This window comes from Wyeomyia smithii, chromosome 2 (assembly GCF_029784165.1).
Source record: "Wyeomyia smithii strain HCP4-BCI-WySm-NY-G18 chromosome 2, ASM2978416v1, whole genome shotgun sequence".
Lineage (NCBI taxonomy): Eukaryota > Metazoa > Arthropoda > Insecta > Diptera > Culicidae > Wyeomyia > Wyeomyia smithii.
Window position 1 is genome coordinate 199,440,551 of NC_073695.1, and position 21,732 is coordinate 199,462,282.

At 41.4% G+C, this 21,732-nt stretch overlaps 1 protein-coding gene across 3 annotated transcripts in view; it reads right to left on the reverse strand.

Moving 5' to 3' along the window:
- Positions 1-5,752: 5,752 nt before the first annotated feature.
- The window catches only part of LOC129721147 (orexin receptor type 2-like), a 372,491-nt gene continuing 356,511 nt past the window's right edge, over positions 5,753-21,732 (reverse strand). For 2 of the 3 annotated variants that reach the window (XM_055673351.1, XM_055673350.1), the window contains exons 11-12: positions 8,779-8,966; positions 5,753-7,663 (exon numbers count right to left, since the gene is read on the reverse strand). In XM_055673351.1, coding sequence (XP_055529326.1) covers positions 7,316-7,663; positions 8,779-8,966 — 536 coding nt within the window. In that variant the 3' untranslated portion in view covers positions 5,753-7,315. The remainder of the gene's footprint in view (positions 7,664-8,778; positions 8,967-21,732) is intronic. The other variant, XM_055673352.1, reaches the window with a different exon arrangement.

Consider the following 21,732-nt stretch of genomic DNA (forward strand, 5'->3'; position numbering starts at 1 on the left):
ACTTGCTCATTACATGCACATGATATACCCTAACAAGTTCAATAAAAATGGGAAGTTATAGTGGGATTTTTCAAGAAAATGAAAAAAGAAATTTTTGACGCAAATTTTCAAACGCGTTTTTTTCGAAACTCTGAATTTTGAGTTGTGCCAGTATTGAATTCAAGTGACGATATACTCTGACTGTTGAGACTTGTTTGCGCCGCAAAGAGTTTGTACTTTTCCTGTTCAGTGAGGTCGTATTTATATGTGCAAACTGAAATTGAGTAGTACTTCAACTTCATTTGCACAGAATACTGCCAATGAGCGATCAACATTTATTTACTAGGAAAAATGACTGACACGCAAGCAGCCGGGTTATCTCTCTTGTAAAAGTATTCTACTTCATCTTGCGGTCGTGGCTTTGCACACAACCTTCCTGTGATTTTTTAGGGGGGGGGGGGGGTTGTTAGTAGTTTAAGTATTTATGATAAATATTAGTAAATAATGAGTATGTGTATCCAATCACAAATGGTGACTTCTCAACACTGTTAGAAAAATGGTAATTTTGATTGTTGAGGTTTGTTTGCTTTCGCAATTAGGACTTATCATTCATAATTAATTCCCAAACCTACTAATTATAAATTGATTATAAAAAACAATGTACCTACAACCTTTAAAAATGGATTGTTTCTTTAGTTTGAATAATCAAATTGTTTTTGCATAGTTTCAACGTTATCTAGACTAAAAATATAACAAAGACAGGAAACATTGTAAGATATACGGTAACAAAAAATGAAGTGATATTGGTTGCACTGCAAGGGGGTTTGTTTATCTTTTCATGACACATTTGACCCACCTCGAATAGTTTTATTGAACTCTTTCAAATAATTTTAATTACAATTTGATTTGAATAATGAGACCAACCATAAGAAAAGCACTTTGCAGGTACGTAGTATTATCATTAGGCGTGTAATATTGAACAGGCGCATTTTATACACAGTTTTTCTAATAGTGCAAAAATCTGGGAAACAACTTGAAAACAAGTGCCATTCATGTAATAGTTAATGTTCGTTTAACCCGTGCTGTTGAAAAACATCTCCAAAACCAGGGAAAAGGGAAAAAGGCAAGATCGCGCCAAATGACCTATGGCCATTTCTCCATCCTGGACTTTTTTTAAAAGTTGCGTATTGACGTCAAGTTTCTTCAAAAAAAAAAAAATGAAAAAAAAAATTCAACTCTTTTGTTTTTAAATTGTAATTTAATGTTTATTTTAATTTTTTTTTGGTCAAAATTTTTTTTTTGTACAGTGTATGTTTTTTATGGTGCATTTTTAATTCCCTACAACTCATTCTCAGACAGTTTTTCTATACAACCAACGGTTTCTTAGCTGCAATGCTTCGAATAAAACCTATGCCATAAGGCATACGCCCTTTTAGAATGTAACTCATGGGTGTAAAAAATCTCTCCACCTGTGAAAAATGCTCAGTTTGCTAAGCCAAATACGTGTGCAAAGTTTCATTCAAATCAAAAATGGTCGATTAAATTTTCGCGTATTTCCAGGCGATTTGAAATGATTTTGCTCAAAAGCTTGTTTTCGAAATGTGGTTGAATCACTGATGAAAAACAACTTCTCGCGGATTATGTATTTTAAGTTGTTTTCTGTGCAGTTTTGATAACATCATTAACACAAGTTTTAGACAAGCAGCGGCAGTTTATATTCAATCTTTAATAATCTTTAAAATACAATTATGCTTTAAAAGAACATCTCGAGAACAAGAATATAACAACACAATCAATTGCGCGCATATTACTCTAATATGACTACTGTCATTGTTAATTCTTTTCTAACATGTTTTGTGTGTTACTTGGGCTGCGAATGCCTAGTGTCGCGGCGGGGCTGCCGTCTTAGGTCGCTCCGGATCAGACACTGTTTGAGCCGCCCCTAACATGAAGAACAGACGCTTACGCAAGCTTCCTTCCCAGGAGAACAGTTCCCTATTTCCTTCCAGCGTACGTTCCCACCGGTTCACCCACCAAGTTCCCACCGGTTCACCAATCTTCCCTTGGTTGCTCGTACCACAGTCGGTACCACGTAGAGGTAGGGATAGGAGTTGCTGGGCATTATGCTTTGAACTACACTGGGGTCTATTTCATGCCAACTAGTACGGGTGTACTGCTGGTACGCTTCTGACTTTTGGCCAAAATCCCCATAAGTTCAACACTCTGTACGTCGTGAGGTTACCGTACTTTGTGGGATCGCTTCTCTACAACAACCCTACTGGCACCAGAATCAGTTAAAATATATCTCACTGAGATTCTAACAGTTGAACAGTTGTTTCAGTAAAATCACTATAAATCTTGGAAAAAGCGTCGCACACAAATTACGTAACGCTAAAAATTTAGATTTCATACCCCTTCCCCCCTATGTAACGGTAAGTAACGTTCGATATGACCCCTCATAAAATTACGTATCGCAGAATATCTAGACCCCCCACCAAATTTTTAATTTCGATCAAACATCACAGTTACGTAACTGTCTCTACTACCCCTCTCCCCCCGCCCTATGTAACAATAAGTAACGTAGACTCACCCTCCCAAAACCTTAAAAATGTTTATAAGGATTTGTAGTGATTTTACCGAAGCCCGTCTAATGACGGGTTTGGGAAGTAGAGCGGTAAAGAAGTGATTTCGCTTAATTGATGATTACATGATGATTACATGATTATGTAGCTTTTCTCCTAGAAAGGTATAGCAATCACTTGCAAAACCGAAAGTATAAAATTGCTCCAAAGGGCCGAATGGCATACATCACTCGACTCAGCTCGACGAGCTGAGCATTTCCTGTGTGTGTGTGTGTGTGTGTGTGTGTGTGTGTGTGTGTGTGTGTGTGTGTGTGTGTGTGTGTGTGTGTGTGTGTGTGTATGTGCAGATTTTTATTCTCACTCACTTTTCTCAGAGATGGCTGGATCGATTTTCATGAAATTAATTGCAAATGAAAGATCTTGTTGTCCCATAAGACCCTATTAAATTTTATTGTAATCGGATTTTTAGTTTGGGAGTTATGTATCAAAATTTAAAAATTATGAAACATCATTATCTCGAAAACTACACGATTCTCGAATCGAACTCTCGATTTGAACAAAATTGGTTTCAAATGAACGGGTTACCTGAACCACTCTTAACTTTTGAATTTTATGAAGATTGAACGCGTGGTTCAAAAGTTATGAAAAGAAACGTGTTCTGAAGACTCTTTAATCTCACTCATGTTTCTCAGATATGGCTGGACCGATTTTCATAAAATCAGTGTCAAATGGAAGGATTAGTTGCCCCATAAGACCCAATTGATTTGTTTTGCAATCGGACTATTACTTTGCCTGTTATGTATAAAAATGTGAAATCCAGCTATGAAAAAGAACATAATCCGAAGACTACTTAAACTCACTCACTTTTCTCAGAGATGGCTGACCCAATTTCACTAAATTAGTGTCAAACAAAAGGTTTAGCTTGAATTTTACTGTAATCGGACTGTAACTTCGTCTGTAATGTACCGAAATGTGAAAATCACGAAACTTCATTATCTCAGAAACTACACAACCGATTTGATCAATATTATTATCAGATGAGCGAGCTAGTTGAGGGTTAACTGATGAATTATGATCGAACAAGAGGTTTTAAAGTTTGGCTGCCCTATACGTTCCCATTTCATTTGATTATAATCGAGCTTAAGCAACCGTTATGTATTAAATTGTTAATAAAACAACGAAAGTCTATTATCTCAAAGATTACATGACTTATTTGAACATATCTAGTGTCATACGAACGAGTCATCTCTCAAACTCACAAATTATAAACTTCATAACAATTTGATATGTGGCTCAAAAGTTATGGAAAGAAAACGAATTCAAAGACTATTTAAAACTATACCTGCTTTGATTGATGTGTGGTCTCAACGTAATTCAAATGTGGTATCATACTATTTGAACGTTCCAAATTCATTGATTCCTTGCGATATGTTTAAAGTCTACAAATGCACGACGAATCGGCCATAGGATATGATCAAAGTCAAATAACAAATCGTTTGAAATGTTTGGTTTTATCGGAATGACAACATCCTCGACTTTTGGCTTCTGTACATCGCCTTAATTCTGAATATATTCATATTGGGAGGTATTTAGTTATTTTGGTTGTTTTCCAGAAACTAAAAGTGGTCGTCTTTAGATTCAAAATGGTGTTCAGGGTCAATGTTTGGTTTCTATGCATCATTTCGACTACGGAAATATCCATATTGAGTATTATTCGGCCATTTTCGACTGTTTCCTATAAGTTGCCATTTGGCAATTCAAAATGGTGCCTGAGGTCAATTGTTGGCTCATTGCATCATTCTGGTTCCAGAGATACTCATATTGGATGGTATTTGGTTATTTTAGGCTGTATCGGTAGTTTTCGGTTCGGTAGTTTTCGAGCCTATATGGATCAGACAGATAGACCGGACTGCATTTTTATATGTATAGATTACAGTATCAATATTTTAGAACCTAAAGAGTGAATATACATTTATTGGATTGAAGCGTTCATGTAAATCTATTTTTACAAATAAAAGTTTAAATGAGAAAGGCTGGGTCTGACTGCTAGGTGGATTATTTTAGGTTTTTTTTTATTTTCACTTTTTTTTCAACTTCAACATCATATAAACTAAGTTGGTTAACTTGAAGGAGAGCTCGTAGCTCGTTTGACATGCGAAAGGTTAAAAGTTCGAATCTTAGTAGCATCCAAACCGCTTAGTGTCGAAGAGTTACGCATGAGTTTTTTCTCAGGCTCTTTTCCATCCTCCGTTTTCACCTTTTTTTCTTACTGAATTAAAAAAGTCAGATCCGATACACAGTTGAATGAAGATATCTCGGTGAAGAAAAAGAATACTGCTCGCAAAAGAAAAGCAGTAGGTTTAGGCGAAAAGGGAAAGGTTAAAGTATAAAAATCACTACCATGGTGACAAAGATACTATTTTCCGTAGCAGTCGTTAGAGATGCAGAGGTGAACTCGGTCTCTAGTAACAACAATTGTAACACTTCCTTTCTTCCCTCCCTTATCGTAAGGACGTAGCCCGCCACAATAGATCAAATAACTGGTCGCAGTGGAAAATATAGCCAACAGGAAAAAAAAGGACGTAGCCGTGAAAAAAGCGGAAGCTACTGAATTCTTGTACATTAAAGATGGTATATTAACCCCAAATAGCCATCTATATGTGGTTCATTGTGCAACTTTACTAGCTCAGATCCATCGATGGGGGCAGCTATAAAAAGTGCGGTCGGTCAAGCTCAAGCATAAGCTCAAGATATGAACTGAGTTGGTTTACTTGTTCTGTTTTTATTCTCTACGAATATGTCGTATTACAGATATGTTTCTATTTGAAAATATAACGATTTTTCATCAGGATTAGAGGCGTCCTGAAAAATCTGACGGAGTCTTATTGTAGGGGCAGAGACGATGAGAAATTAAAAAAAAACTCCTTAGATAATTTGTGTAAGACGCTTAAGGCAAGGTATGATGATGAATCATAAAAAAAGACTGAAAGTTATATTGGACCTCCAGTTGGAAAACAAATTAAACCATGAGAAACATGATTAGCAAATGAACCCTGGTCAAAGTAGTATTCGTATTAAGTTAATTGCAAAAACCTATTTGACGCGGATACAACGAAATAGATTGGCCTAACTCCAGCCTTCAGCGGCACAGGGTGAGTTCTTTTCTGTTCAAATCAATTACTAACCGGAAATTTTTCACAAATTGATATTTAATAAACAGATCATAGAAGTGTCACAAAAAGTATATTTGTCTTACTATATTTGAGAGAAAATATTTCAATTCGCTGTAAATATGAATTTGAATTCAATTTGCTTCAGTTCAACGTCGTAACTGATTTTCTTCTTCACACAACGATCGAATAAATCTTCAACATAATTGTAACAAGTTGGTTCTCTTTGTTCGTGTGATCAAGTCATTCAATACACATACAATGTTTTTTTTTTGTCGGTAAAGCTCATCATTTTCTCATTAGCTTTTTACTTGCTTGTTACAGTTTATAGAATTTCGAATAGCTAGCGTACCCTACACGTTCGACACACTGATATTTACAGACTGTGGTGGTGTTTTCGCTTCGAGGAGGCGTTTGCGCTTGGTAAAATGTACACATACGTATTGTAGAAGTATTACAATCTACTATAGTACTCTGATTCTGGAGGGAGAAATGTGGAAGCAGAATTCTTACGCTAATCCTTCTTTTTTTTTACTTTCTTCTAACATATTTGTGACGTGAGAGAGAAAAATATCTGTACACTATTTACAGCTGCTTTTTATGTGTGTTTATTCAGTTGTACAAAATGTTACATAGTTTGCGAGCAGCAGTTGGCTTCTTTTTAGTCTAGTGATTCAACCGTGATGGAAAATGGAAACATTTTCCTGAGATTTTTGTTCACTTCTTAGCTCTACTTTTTATTCTGCAGGTCAACACCGGATGCATTATTTTTTAGGTTTTACTTGCGTTTGAATTCACAGTTATTCTCCCTGGTGGGACTATGAATGGGTATTATTTCCCATTCTTCAGGTGCCTGTTCAGTTCGCCCACTAAGGAGACGTAATAATACCATCTTGCAGAAGACAGTTATAAGGAATTTGTGGTGCTTTCTCTATTGAGTCACGTGAAATAATTTTTGAAATTTCACGTCTCTGTTTTTCTTTTGCTTGTTACACTGAAGGTATGCAATAATACATAGCTAGTTAGCTCATTAGCGATGTTTAATTGACTGGCTAATATAATTAAAAATTAATGTATGGTGATAAGTTTGTATTGGGAATTTATCATACACAACGTAAGTTTTTGATACTGAAAAGATGTTTACATAATCAAGCTGACTAATATTTGTCGGGTAACCCCGGTTAATTCATCTGGATCATTTGAGGAGGTGTTAATTTTTATTCTTTATTTACTCTTTATTTTTTCTATTTTTTATTTTTGTTTCTTTGTTGAGACTCATTCTCATATAGTGTAAAAAAGTTGCGCAGGATTTTCAGCTCAATGGAAAGGTAAAGTAGAGAAAAAAACCAAACAGAGTAAATTAAAAAAAAAACACCTGGAAAGGTCTGTCTATTGAACTGTACAATCAATTCAAACCGAGTATCAGCACTCATGCCGTGGATTTCAGTGTAAGTCCGTCAATCTTCTCGTTTAATTAATCCCAGCCGGAACGACCGCTAACAGCCATTAATTCAATTGCATTCCTGCAGTGTTCGTTTCGCTTCCCGGTCGTTGCTTTTTCCAGGAAACATGCAGCTTGGCCGATCAAGTGCCATTAATCTTGCAATTGCTTGATGATTTGTTCACGATCACTAGCGGGGCGTTGTTGTTGCTGTTGGCGTTATCGATTGCCATTCCGTTGCCGTGATGGTACAGGTTATTCCCACCATTTCCACTCGTGGTTCCACCACCGTTATCGTTGATGGTGGCCGTCGTGGTTATTTGTCCTCCACAGGACTGATCACAGCCATCCATGTTCTTGGTGAGAGCTAGCCGTTCCTCCAGCGAAACCGGTGAGATTTGCGGCGCCGTCAAACTGCCCGCGTGATTTATGCTGTTCCGAGCGTGGTTCAGATGCCGGCTTCCGTTGTTGAATGATGTTTGCTGGGTGTGCTGGAATGCGCCAGGCGATATGTGAAGAGATGAGAAATATTAGTTTAATCAGTCATTGATAGTGATAGACTGCTAGAAGTAAGCGAAAGGAATTTTGTGTAGCACCAATTGAAGAAAAATGACAGCAAAGCAACAGAAAGTTATCGTATTCGCTAAATGGTAATGAATGTTACAGGCTTGAACTTCATTTTCATTCATAACCGTGCGTATGGAAGATTGTTCGGGAGTTCAAAGCCCGAAGAAAAAGGCACAGTGTCGTTTTTTTTCAAGAATACCTCTACGCAGAGCTTGCGTGATTATGGGTGTGATGAGAGCAAATTAAAGTTTGGGGCAAAAGTTCTGCAATAAATCGAGCACTCATAAAAAGAAATTTGCAATATCAAGTAAAAATGATTCATATTCGCAATTAGTATGAAAATGTTTATATTTATTAAGTTTTATCATCAAGATAGATAAAGTATGAAAATGTTCATTGACAGTAAGAAATATATTATTTTCATAACTTTTGTTTTGGAAGTAAACTTAAAAAACTAAGAGATAAGTTATATAACTGAAAGCTTCATAAACTTATTATTTGTTCAAAATCTCCCCCTTAAATGATGAGAATATTAAGCACGAAAAACGAAAGAGATGGCTTGGGAATCCAGCATGTACGATCAGGCTTCCATTTAATTCCATTTTGACAGTAATAGGATTATCATTCTGATGCAATAATAATAAAATTGTACTTTCAACAATTAATTCCAACAATAATGTCATTAAATTATTATCTAAATAACCTAAGGGTTCAATGCATGTGCTAAAGCCGTGTTAGTGCAGAATAATATGTATAAACCGTTTTTGCAAAACTCTGCATTCCTGTCATTACAATGTTGATGAGTTATGAGTTTATAAGATAGGTAATGTCTAAGAAAATAATAAAATTTTGAACCGTAGAGAATAACCAATGACAAATTACCACATAAAATATAATACCCTGGTTCAAAGTGAGCCCCAGTTCCGTACCATCAACAACAAATTAACAAGCAAAATTAGGACACCAAAGAACACCGGTAGCAATACAGTAAATCGTATAACTATATACAGTATACATAACTAGAAGGAGGTCTCTCTACCTTAATGCTAATGTTTCTTACACTGGTCAGCTGGTAGTTGCTTCTGGTGCTGGGGCTGATGTTCATCCGAGTTGCCGTGTGGTACATCGTCCGGTCGTCGTAGCCACCTACCCGCCCGCCGAGACCCCGGGGATTTCGCAGGCAGTGGCACTTTTCCAGTGCATTTTTGAACTCTCGTCGAAATTTACCTAACCGAAGGGCGAGAGACAAAGCAGAAAAGTAATTAAAGCATTTCACTGTTACCGCTGCTGGTATAGTTATTGTTGAGGACGGGGTTCTCGAGCTTTCTGTTCTTCGACTTTTCTTTCTCTCTATTATATAGGAAAATTAGAAAATTTCCTAGTCAAGAGAGATGCTTTGCCTTCACGACGATAGTGCTGATTATGATTCCGAAGAGGGCTTTGTGTTATACTTTGTGGGAAATTGGTTGAACGGCAAGAAGTGACATGTACAATTAGGGTAACTTTGCGCTCGGGGACGTGCTGAACCGGGGTAATGCTGAAACTAATGGTTTGATGAGATTTGTTAAATTTGCAGTTAGCTTCGCAACTCGTTCATTCGATGTTCATCGTTACTTGCAGCAAACGATGATTTTCCTGTTCACTTGTGGCGAACGTTACAGATAGAAGTAATTTTCAGGAGAGAAAATTGAATTTTTCGTTCAGATAATCGAAAATTTTAATCTGGTTCTGATCTAAAATAATCTTGGGATAGTTGTGGCAAAGGATGCCAGATGATGCTTCGCCAATATCTAGCATTTAGTAATCCTGGTTTGAACAATAAGTATTATTTGCAGAGGTGTAACAATAGGTTGGTGTTTTTATTTTTGATTAAAGTGAAAAGTTACTTGTGCACAGGTAATTTATTTATACACAAACTTTACGGCTCATAACGTGTGACAACAAGTCGCCATTACCGCTTAATTCACGTTGTTTTCTCTTTTACATGCTCGGTTTTTGTTTGTGAACGATTTTACCACGTTAGATAGGCGGTAGAATTGACGGTTCGTTGTGCTTTTTGGCGGGAGATGACTGTGTTAAAAATTCTTAAATTTATATATTTTTTTAAACCAAATTTATCGTTTCCTTCAAACAGGTGTGTCGAAACATATCGTCGTTATTACGTCAAGTTTAATTCTTATTAGGCATATACTACAAACCAAGAAAACTGCTGCTTTCTCGGTATGTATGAAGTAAATAGTTTCTTATTGGCTTTAACAAAATGGTTGGTAATATGATATGAAAGGAGCATCAAACTTAGCTCCGGCCCTAACAGCCAGCTGTCACATGTACACAACTGGTTGGTGCTGCCTAGGTAATGTTATCACGCCACAGTAGCTAAGGGAACATTCATAAATGACGTAGCATTTGAGGGGGGAGGGGGGGTTTGCAGTTTTGTGATGAAATGTGACGAGGGGGAGGGTGGGAGTTCAAGCCAAGCTACGTAGCAAAAATGAAACTAAGAAAAAAATTTGGATTTTTCCTAATTGTTCTTTTTTATCACTGTTTTGTCTGCTTAGGGTCATTTTTATTCCTTCCTTGTCTGTTCTTGTTCATTAATGACTCAAGGTATGTTTTGGATAATAATATTTGCAAAAAAAAAATATGTGTGTGGGGGGGGGGGGGGGGTTGTTATAAAGCTACGTAATTATTATTGTGACGAATTGTGACGAATTGTGACGAATTATTGTGACGAAATGCTACGATGGGGGAGGAGGGGGTCAAAAAAACCCAAAAAAAGCTACGTCATTTATGGATGTTCCCAAAGAAAAAAGGAGCGACGTGAACGACCCCCCCCACACAAAAGTTTACTTCTTAAGACTCATAACCGAATACAAAAAAAAAATAAAAATGCAAAAAACTTCGAAAATAACTGAGTTTTTATTAAAATTTCCAGAATCCTTCCTTTAACTTATATTTTTGTATGACAAATTCCTTTATTTTAATTTTGACAACCCCTTTCAGGTACTTAGCACCCGGGCCCCCAAAATCTCTAATCCGACTCTGGCCATAGGTATCATTGATGTAACACTATTAGGCACAAGGAAACCGGATCTTAGAAACGACTGGTTTGACAGCGAATGCAAACATGAGCATCTGGATGGCAATGTCGCAGAGCGCGAAAACGATTCACGTGTAGAAGACAACAGGATTCCAGCGCCCAATCCCCTGGAGGTGGAGGAGGAGGATTTGCTGGAGTGGACCAGTTTCACAACAAGCTGTTGAAATACGATGAAGAAACACTGGCTTGAGCCGTGCACCAGTTCATTGCCGAGATTTAGAAAGAAGAACGAGTACTGGAGGTATCGTGTGCTCCATCTACAAAAAGGGCGACAAGCTGAAGTGCTGCAATTACCGGATAATCATTCTGCGGAAAGAATGCCGTGGCCAACGGTTTGATTAATGCATCGAAGACGAAGTACATGAAAGAGAGAGTTACAAGAGTTGATAGTGCTAATCTCCCGCCTCGAGTTCAGATTGGAGGTGATGAAACCGAGATGGTCGACGGGTTCGTGTACCTGGGTTCACTTATAATCGCCGACAATGACACCTGCAGAGTAATTCATTTATCGGCGCTTCATAGCAGGAAACCGCGTCTACTTTGGCTCCCACTCCTCAAGTACCACGAACGAGCAGAATTCGTCGCCACACCAATGGTCATCTATAGAACACGATTCGGATCGGTAATCCTCTGTGACCGTGAGACACGGACTATGCTTGTGAAGGACCATCGCGTTCTGGCGGTCTTTGAGCGAAAAGTGGTAAATCTTCGGTGGACCGTAGATGAAGAACAGCACGTGGAGAAGGCGATTGAACCTCGAACTACAGGCTTGGGAAGACATCTATCCTCCACACCGCTAAAATTGGCAGGTTGTGGTGGGCTGGGCAGTGCACAGTCGGGAAACGCTGGCCATCAGCCAAAATTTTTTTTTTCGTTAGCTGGTTCATAATATTTTCCTTTATTGATATAATATTCAGTTGTTTAAATCAAAAATTTGGGCGCAATATCATGAAATCTGAATTTTTTATGACTTTTCAAAGCTTGGCGAACTGACGTTTTTTGTCTTTTTTTTTGAAAAAATTACATTACTTTGAAACGCTCTGTAGCTTCAATGATAGCTTCGATTTTTTTGACGTCAAAGGAAAAGTTGTTGTAAATATAGTGCAAAACAAACCCTTTGCAATAGATATTGTGAAATTTGGTTATAGTAGGCCTAACACTAAAAAAAAAATTCAAAAACGTGATTTTTTGTAGAAAAGTAGCTTAAAAGTTTAGTTGCCGCAGTTTGCCACGGTTGTGACTTTATTCAAAATTTAGGTAAAAACGTAAGCTTTCAAAATTGTCACTTTAGTGAAAAAAGCGATAGCATATTTCGTTAGTTTTTATTTTTGAAGGTGAAATTTCACCCAGGATTAATTTTAATCATAACCATGATACTCCATTAATGAAAATTTATGATATCGTACTCAATCCGTAAGGATAAAATATAAATTTGGGCAGAAATCACAAAATTTATCAATGAAATGTTATAAAATGAGTGTTAAATAAGAAAACAGTAAACAAATCTTTATGAAATTTTAATTATGTCAAACTTTATCACTTTCTGCCAATATAAAACAATATTAAAAACATTCAGCCCTTTTCAAGTTATGATCATGAAATTCGCTATGCTGATTGAAGTGTCAAATACTAGCAGCAAATTCATACCATCAAACTCCGGCTAACAATAGCCCGTTTGAAGATTGCTTTTGCTTCGCACTCGTTTGCATACCAAAGTAAAGCACACATTTTGCTTTATGAAAAAAAAAAAAAACAAAGAACAGCCGTCGCCCTCCGCATCTTTTCGTATTCATTTAGAACGTTGTGTCATTCCAGTATCTTGGTTTTCAAATTCATAAATTCGTTGAATTTTATTATGGAGCTTTCAACTTCAGCGGCACCACCTAATCCAATGTCTAGTAAGTTGTCAATTCATGGTGTTATACATGAATTTAAATGTCCACTTTCAACCATAGAAACCGGATTAGAAAGAAAACATATATAAGAAACAATGAAATATCGAAAATCACTAGAAGAAATGAAAATTGCAGCGAAAGACATTTTTCCTGCTGATAAGTATAATGAACTTCAAATTTTCTGGAAAAAATTCAACACAAGATTTAAGCGATCACAGCGGAAGATGATGATGATGATGATGACTTTTTCATTTTGTAATTAGTTTGTATTACTTATGTTGTTCTAGTTTATTTAAAAAAATATATATACATTCAGGCAAAATTTGTTTAGTTCGAGGGGTCGTCCATAAATTACGTTTTTTTTTCAAATGGGAGGATGTCCGGTGGCACTACTTGTGGTCAAAGATCATATAATTCTATAAAAAAGGAAAAAAGTGCCAAAAAATATAAAAAATTGGGTTTCGTGCTTTATGGACGGCCCCAAACAAAAAATGGATGCCAAATTCGTGTTCAGCGCCCCAAAATTATGTAAATACCAAGCTTTTGTCGCATTCATCGACACTTTTTTTCTTGGCCAGCCTTTGTATGGAGTCGCCCCACTGTGCAGTGGCTTTCTGCGCTTCATGCACCCTTTTTACTCTAATACCTCATAGCTAACCACCAGGAGACTGACAGTTAATTACTACTGGCGTGTTGGTGATTGACTCGCAACACACGTTGTAGCTCAAGGATTATCTCAGAGGCGGCTGCACAAACCGCACTCCAGATGTCCGGATCTTCGCGCTTTATCCGAACTAAGTTATCGGAAAAGTGTCTAGCCCACTCACTACCAACATGTCGACCCTCGAGTGGGCAAAGCGAGGGCATACAAGAAGACATGCCTAGCGGTCTCCTCCACATCCACACACTTGGAACACATGGAGGGAACATTTTTATTGAAACCGTGTCCAGGTAGTACGCTGCGTTGATTTTGACCCCTTTATCGATAAAAATAAGAGGCAGTTTACCTCTCTTGCAAATGGCTCCCCAAACCATCACTGACGTCTTATTTTGGAACCGGGAAACGTTCAGCTTGTCCGCAGGAGCTTGCTGGAGGCTCACACTCTAAACTCGATCATATTGGCGATTGTCTGTTTGCTTCAAAACGAACAGCTTCTCGTCCGAAAAAATAATCTCGTCATATGCGCGCCAACCGAGCAACTCCCGCGACCGTTGGTACCTCTTGTTCTTTGTAGCTTTGGTAACCCCATGAACCACTTGTTTTTTGTACGGTGTAGGTTTTAAATCCTTGCGCAGAAGCAGGCGGATTGATTCTCGGTTTGTTTTAAGGTTCCTGGCCAGCTTCCGTGCAGATTGGGCGGGATTCCGGCGAATCCGGTCTCGTATAATCTTTTTCAGCCTTGGAGTTCTCACAGACCTTGGTCGTCCAGATCGTGCCTTATCCTCGGTGCCTCCGATCTCTAGGTACCAATTTATGGTCCGGTACACGAATTTCCGGTTGATTCCGAGCGGTTTTAGGTGTTTGAATATGTGTCCGGGTTTGTACCCTTTCACATATTCAGCGATAACAACTGCTCTTAACTCTGCCATGGCTCACAACCCAATGTAAACAAACTGCAAATAAATACCAAGTTTTTGTCGCATTCATCGACACTTTTTTCTTGGCCAGCCTTTGTATGGAGTCGCCCCACTGTGCAGTGGCTTTCTGCGCTTCATGCACCCTTTTTACTCTAATACCTCATAGCTAACCACCAGGAGACTGACAGTTAATTACTACTGGCGTGTTGGTGATTGACTCGCAACACACGTTGTAGCTCAAGGATTATCTCAGAGGCGGCTGCACAAACCGCACTCCAGATGTCCGGATCTTCGCGCTTTATCCGAACTAAGTTATCGGAAAAGTGTCTAGCCCACTCACTACCAACATGTCGACCCTCGAGTGGGCAAAGCGAGGGCATACGAAGAAGACATGCCTAGCGGTCTCCTCCACATCCACACACTTGGAACACATGGAGGGCTCCGCGTGCTCGAGCCTGCGTAGATACTGGCTGAAGCAGCCGTGGCCAAACAGGGCCTGTGTCAGGTGGAAGTATAGTTCTCTATGGCGCCTCCCAACTCATCCAGATACCTCCGGAATTAGTTGGTGCATCCATCTATCCATCGCGGAATTGGACCATTCTCGCTACCATTTGATCAATGAGAAATACCTTCTGGTACCTCGTATACCCTTCGTGTCACGTTGATAGAAACACTCTGTATTCTCCTTAATGACTATACCTATCAATGGACGAAGGTTTCGTCCACGCTGGCAAGAAGTTTCTACCGTACACCGCTGAGCTGACATGCTTAACGTGGCTCCTAAACGATGGCGACCATAGAGTTCTACAGGGTGTCAAAAACGTCCGGTCACACAGGAAAATCTCAATATTTCAAAGAATAAGAAAAAAATCTGAATCTGGCTTTCATAGCTTTATTCAGTAACTCATAAAGATGCTTCACAGACGATATCTCGGAATTACACCACCTTTCTCTGAGCGAACCAGCTTCAGACGTCGTCGCAACCGGCGCGCACGTGCTCCATCGGCATCTCGTTCCACATTTTCGTGATAACTCGCTTGAATTGCTCCAAATTTGTTATTTTATAGTCGTTCAGCTTTGACATCATGTATCCCCACACGAAATAATCCAGTGGATTCAGATCCGGAGACGAAGGAGGCCATTCATTCTTCGAAATGAAATCGGTCAAGTTTTCCTCACACCACGCCTGAACAACCTTTGGGTGTGGGATGGGGCGCCATCTTGCTGGAAGCAGTAGTAATCGTCTTCAAACAATAGTTCAGCTTGAGGCAGAACATTTTTATTGAAACCGTGTCCAGGTAGTACGCTGCGTTGATTTTGACCCCTTTATCGATAAAAATAAGAGGCAGTTTACCTCTCTTGCAAATGGCTCCCCAAACCATCACTGACGTCTTATTTTGGAACCGGGAAACGTTCAGCTTGTCCGCAGGAGCTTGCTGGAGGCTCACACTCTAAACTCGATCATATTGGCGATTGTCTGTTTGCTTCAAAACGAACAGCTTCTCGTCCGAAAAAATAATCTCGTCATCTGCGCGCCAACCGAGCAACTCCCGCGACCGTTGGTACCTCTTGTTCTTTGTAGCTTTGGTAACCCCATGAACCACTTGTTTTTTGTACGGTGTAGGTTTTAAATCCTTGCGCAGAAGCAGGCGGATTGATTCTCGGTTTGTTTTAAGGTTCCTGGCCAGCTTCCGTGCAGATTGGGCGGGATTCCGGCGAATCCGGTCTCGTATAATCTTTTTTAGCCTTGGAGTTCTCACAGACCTTGGTCGTCCAGATCGTGCCTTGTCCTCGGTGCCTCCGGTCTCTAGGTACCAATTTATGGTCCGGTACACGAATTTCCGGTTGATTCCGAGCGGTTTTAGGTGTTTGAATATGTGTCCGGGTTTGTACCCTTTCACATATTCAGCGATAACAACTGCTCTTAACTCTGCCATGGCTCACAACCCAATGTAAACAAACTGCACAGAAACGAAACTCTGCCACTTTGGGCAACGACAGAGAGATGCAACGTGTAGGCTACAGGCGACCCCAAAAAAGTGTGACCGAACTTTTTTGTCACCGTGTAAGAGCTTCAGAGATCGCTTTGAGATTGGTGCATTTTCCAACTCTGACCACCGCCTGCTGCTCTGATTTACGGTTTTTCACAACTGCGACCTCCGTCTTATGATGTGTTAGCTCCAGTTGCCTGGAGTGCATCCAATCTTTGACTTTGTGTATACAGTGCGCAGCCATCAACTCGACCTCCTCGATCGACTCGCTGTAGATCCCTAGCGGTTTTCACAACACCGGGCCCAGGATAGAACCTGGCACTCAATTCTGGAAGTAATTTTCCAGAGTCTTGTACTGTGACACCAGTACATGAATGCTCCTAACCGCAAGTGCTATGGAGTTCCAGCTGGCACTATTGAACGCATTTTTCACATCGAGCGTGACTATTGTGCAATAGCGGATGCCCCTTCTCTTACGATGGAGTGCTACCTCTTAGTGATGAAAAGAATAACATCCAGAGTGGACCTCACCCAGGCACCTCTGCATGACTACTCGGGACAGCCCACTTTTGAAGTCATCCTGATTGCCAGACTCAGGATTCCATCCAGTTCTGATGCCTTGCTCACTTTTAGGCGATCGCGACATGGCTGTCGTCGCTCACGGGTTGGATGTTTCGCAGGTTGACCGACCATCCCTGATCTGTGTCTGCGACACTGGAACGTCGGACGTGAGACTGGACCGCTAGAGGCCAAGGACTTGGCTCGTGGCGTGAAATAAGTCCCTTGATGATACGTTCCAGCATAGCTGATGACCGCTATGCAGGCGCCCACACAAGTTTGGTCTTGGCGCTACCCCACTCGCACATAGCTTATGAAAACAAGCCCTTTAGCGCACCTCGATAGTGTGGCAAATAATTGATCAACACTCGGACGGAGTCAAGTGCCCCCCTCTAGCTCTCTTCATCAAATATCTCGGTATAGAAATGCGAGGTCTTCCACCCGTGGACGGTTGGAGTGTTGGTTCTAGCCGTCGCTTACCGACTTATATTGTGATCTACACTATAGCGAGGCGACTGGTGGTCGCTGTCGGTGTAGCCATCCCCTAGTAGCAATATTAGTTTTATCAAAGTTTTGATCATCGTTCCATGATCGTTATGTCGATGATTGACTCCTTTTTATTGAACTTACTTTGACCCCAACGTTGATCAAGTCTCCATGATTACGAGGTCGACCATCTGAACGAACCTTTCGATAGACTAATGTGGTGGAGCGTGGCAACTGCAGTAAAACACGCAACTGCGTATCCTGAACCAGGAATCTGCTCATCGTCCATACGGCTGCCGTACTGAACGTTCCCGCGACCCAGATACCGTTTCTGGGAGGATAGGGGTCCGATACGATGACGAACATGCCAAGCACTTGAGGGACTCCCCACAATCTTTCGCTTTATGATCTGCACCACCGTAACACCTGCACAACCAACTTCAACTTTTTTAACTATAACCATATTCGTATGATGTAGGGGAACTGTTCCATTATTCATCTCAGCCCATATATTCATCTTATACAACATGAAAACACAATTGAAAACAGGAAAAAATGCATATTTTCTAACTAAACCAATCTACTAATCCATGCAATGGATACTTCTTAGTTTATCTTAGATTTTTCATAAAGTAGAATCCTCAAAAACTCATATAAAAGCTCTAAATTTGATATAATAGTCGGGCATCTGCACTCTAAAACTCATTTATTTCAATCACCTACCTCAGAAAACAAAATCCGCGCATTGCTCTATACGACTACAATGGGACTCGTTCAGCAGCCAACCAAAATTTTTTCATCATCAGCGGACCACTTTTTATTTTAACCATTGAACAAAATCACTCACTAAACTAAGAAAACTTTAATCTTTCAAATGTTTAACTTAAATTACCAAAAACAAACATTATTTAGTAGAAATATATGAGATGAATTTTTACAAATCCTAAATTTCAATTGCAAGTATTTTCATCTGTTTTCACTGCCTTGAAGATAATCAAAAGTTGCCAAATCAGTTTCTGTTAATACGAAAAAACCATACTGATAATGTTGAATTATTCCGACATAATTGACATAAATCGACAGCACTGCAGTGGTTACCTAGGTTACCAATTTTGCACGTGTAGTTGTTTACGTGGTATCCATTGAGTTTTTTACGTGGGGCGTCGTGAGATGAATAATTGAGCAGTGATTTAAGTTTTGAGATGAATATGGAAGCGTTGTAAAAATGGTTTGTTTTGCAAAATTCAGAATAAATCTAGCTAAGTTTACTATGTTTCCAATGCTCGGCAATTTCATAAGATCATGTAAGCGTATTTTGTTTATTTGTTCAATAATTTCGTCAAAATTTGGTGTTAAATCCGTGCATTCTTCGTGAATATCGGCTTAATGAGATGAATAATGAAACAAATGCCCTAATATGATTCTATTCACTTATTGCCAGCATTTCGTACCGTACCCGCTCGAAACGCGGACATGTGAAGAACACATGCTCCGCATTTTCTTCCGCACCCGTACAAGCGGGGCACATAGGGGACTCGGCGTACCCGAACCTATGCAGGTACTGCCTAAAGCAGCCATGGCCTGACAGGATCTGTGTCAGATGGCAGGTTACTTCCCCATGGCGCCTATTAATCCAGCATGCTAACTCTGGAATGAGTCGGTGCATCCATCTACCTTTTGTAGTGTTGGACTACTCCCGCTGCCACCTGGCCATTGAAGATGACCGTATGGTGTTGCGTATACCACTCGTGTCGCGTTGGTCGAAGCACTCTACATCCTCTTTGACGATGATGCTGATGGGCATCATGCCAGCCAGGACGCAAACCGCCTCGTACGACACTGTTCGGTATGCGCACGCGACCCTTAGGCACATTAGCCTGTACGTACTCTCGAATTTGCCGCGATGGCACGAGGTACTCAATACCTTGGACCACACTGGTCCTCCATACCTGAGTATGGACGTGGTCACGCTAGCAAGGACTTTGCGCCTGCTGCTACGGACCGCCGAGCTGTTTGCCATCATACGAGATAGCGCTGTCACAGCCATGGAAGCTTTCTTGCAGGTATAATCGACGTGGCTCCCGAACGTGAGCTTGTTGTCGATCATAACCCCCAGAAGCTTCAGCGAGCGTTTTGAGGTTAGTGCATTCACCGGCACTAATCGATGCCTCCTGCTCCGACTTTCTGTTATTTACCACCATAGACCTCAAGAGTTATGTCGTCGGCGAAGCCCACGATCACCACCCCTGTTAGTGTTAGTTTTAACACGCCGTCATACATGGCGTTCCACAGTACCGGGCCCAGGATGGAACCTTGCGGTACACCTGCGGTAACCGGAATGCTTTTCTGACCCTCGTTCGTGTTATACACTAGCACTCGATTCTGAAAGTAGTTGCCCAGAATCTTGTACAGCGGCGTCGGCACTCTGAGACTCTGTAGCGCTAAGGCTATGGAGTCCCAGCTGGCACTGTTAAACGCGTTCTTTACGTCAAGCGTGACGATCGCGCAGTAACGAATGCCCCTCCTTTTGCGTTGGATTGCAACCTCAGCCGTTCTGGTGACGGAGAGAATTGCATCCACCGTGGACCTACCTTTTCGAAAACCGAACTGGTTGCTTGATAGACCGTTCTCACTTTCTGTATATTTCACCAGTCTATTGAGGATTACCCTCTTAAGCACCTTGCCCGCCGTGTCCAGCAGGCAGATTGGTCTGTATGCCGATGGGTCACCTGGTGGTTTCCCAACCTTCGGCAACAGCACCAGCCTCTGGCGCTTCCACATGTCCGGGAAGAGGCAGTCGTCAAGGCATTTCTGCATGACCGCCCTGAACAACCCGGGGGCTTCTTTGATGGCCGTCTTGATGGCCAAGTTCGGGATTCCGTCTGGTCCCGGAGCCTTGCCTACCTTCAGGGAGTTTGCGATCTCGATCAATTCATCTTCTGTCACCCTTACCGCATCGTCTGCCTCTGCACGGCTGCCGTCACTCACGGTTGGTGGTGACTCGTCACCCGGAGGCCAGGGATTTGGTTCGTGGCTTGGGAAGAGGCCCTGAATGATCGTTTCTAGCATCGCTGGTGATTGTTCGGCCGGGGCTAGCGCACCTCTAGTCTTGGCCATAACGATCCTGTAGGCGTCACCCCACGGGTTCGAATTGGCACTGGCACAGAGTCGTTCGAAAAAGGCTCGTTTACTGGCTCTGATTGCGCTCTTAAGCGTTGCCTTAGCGGATCTAAATGCGGCACCGCGTTCCGCTCTTTGCTCGTCGGAACGTGCGCGTTGCATCCTCCGTCTTGCACGGAGGCATGCACTGCGTAGGCCTGCTATCGTATCGTTCCACCAGTATGTTGGTGGCCTACCCTCTCTAGGCGGACGAGACCTAGGCATCGTGGCGTCGCACGCCCATGACAGCATCAAATTTAGATGGTCCAAATCCGGGAGCGGTTCACCCCCTTCGTGCTTCCAACTAATTGCCTGCCCAAAAACATCTGCATCGAATTGCAATGTTTTCCAGCCGTAGAAGGAATTGGCCCTACTCGCTGCTTGCTTCCGCACGTCTACCTCATAGCGGATCGATTGGTGATCGCTATTCGTGTAGCTGTCGTCTACCCTCCAGTTCATGATCAGTCCCGGGCTGCAGAACGTCACATCGATAATCGATTCCGCACCATTTCTACTGTAGGTGCATTTTGTACCAACGTTAGCCAAGTCTAAGTTGAGCTTTGCCAAAGCTTCCAACAAGACCTGGCCCCTCTGGTTTGTACAGCGACTTCCCCACTCGACAGCCCAAGCGTTGAAGTCGCCCGCAACCACCAACGGCCATAGGCCCGTTAGTTCCACGGTTGCTTGATCGACCATCTGTGCGAACGTTTCGGTAGACCTACTTGGCGGAGCATAGCAACTGCAGTAGAATACTCCATCCACTTTGGCTATAACGTACCCCTCTCTGGAGGTCGACACAATCTCCTGAACCGGGGACCTGCCTGTTGTGCAAATGGCCGTCTTCCCAGACTTGTCCGATACCCAGTTACCGTTTCCGGTTGGGATGCGGTATGGGTCCGAGACGATGGCCACGTCCGACAACGACTCAGCATACCAAACACTTGGGAGGTGCACCGCAGTCCCATGCCTTGTGGCCTGCGTCACCGCAGCGGTGGCATAAATTGGACCTGTCGGGCCCTTTGCACGACCAGGATTTATGCCCCCGCTCAAAGCACCTGAAGCAAACGTCAGACTGTAGGAAGGTGCCCAGAGGGCAGACCGACCAACCCACCTTCAACGTGGCCTTCTTCAGGGCCTTGTTACCCTCCGCTAGTAGGAGCTTTATGGTAGCAACCTGGGTGCCGGCCGGGCCCCTGCGGAGACAAACTGCCTTCGCGGTCACTACC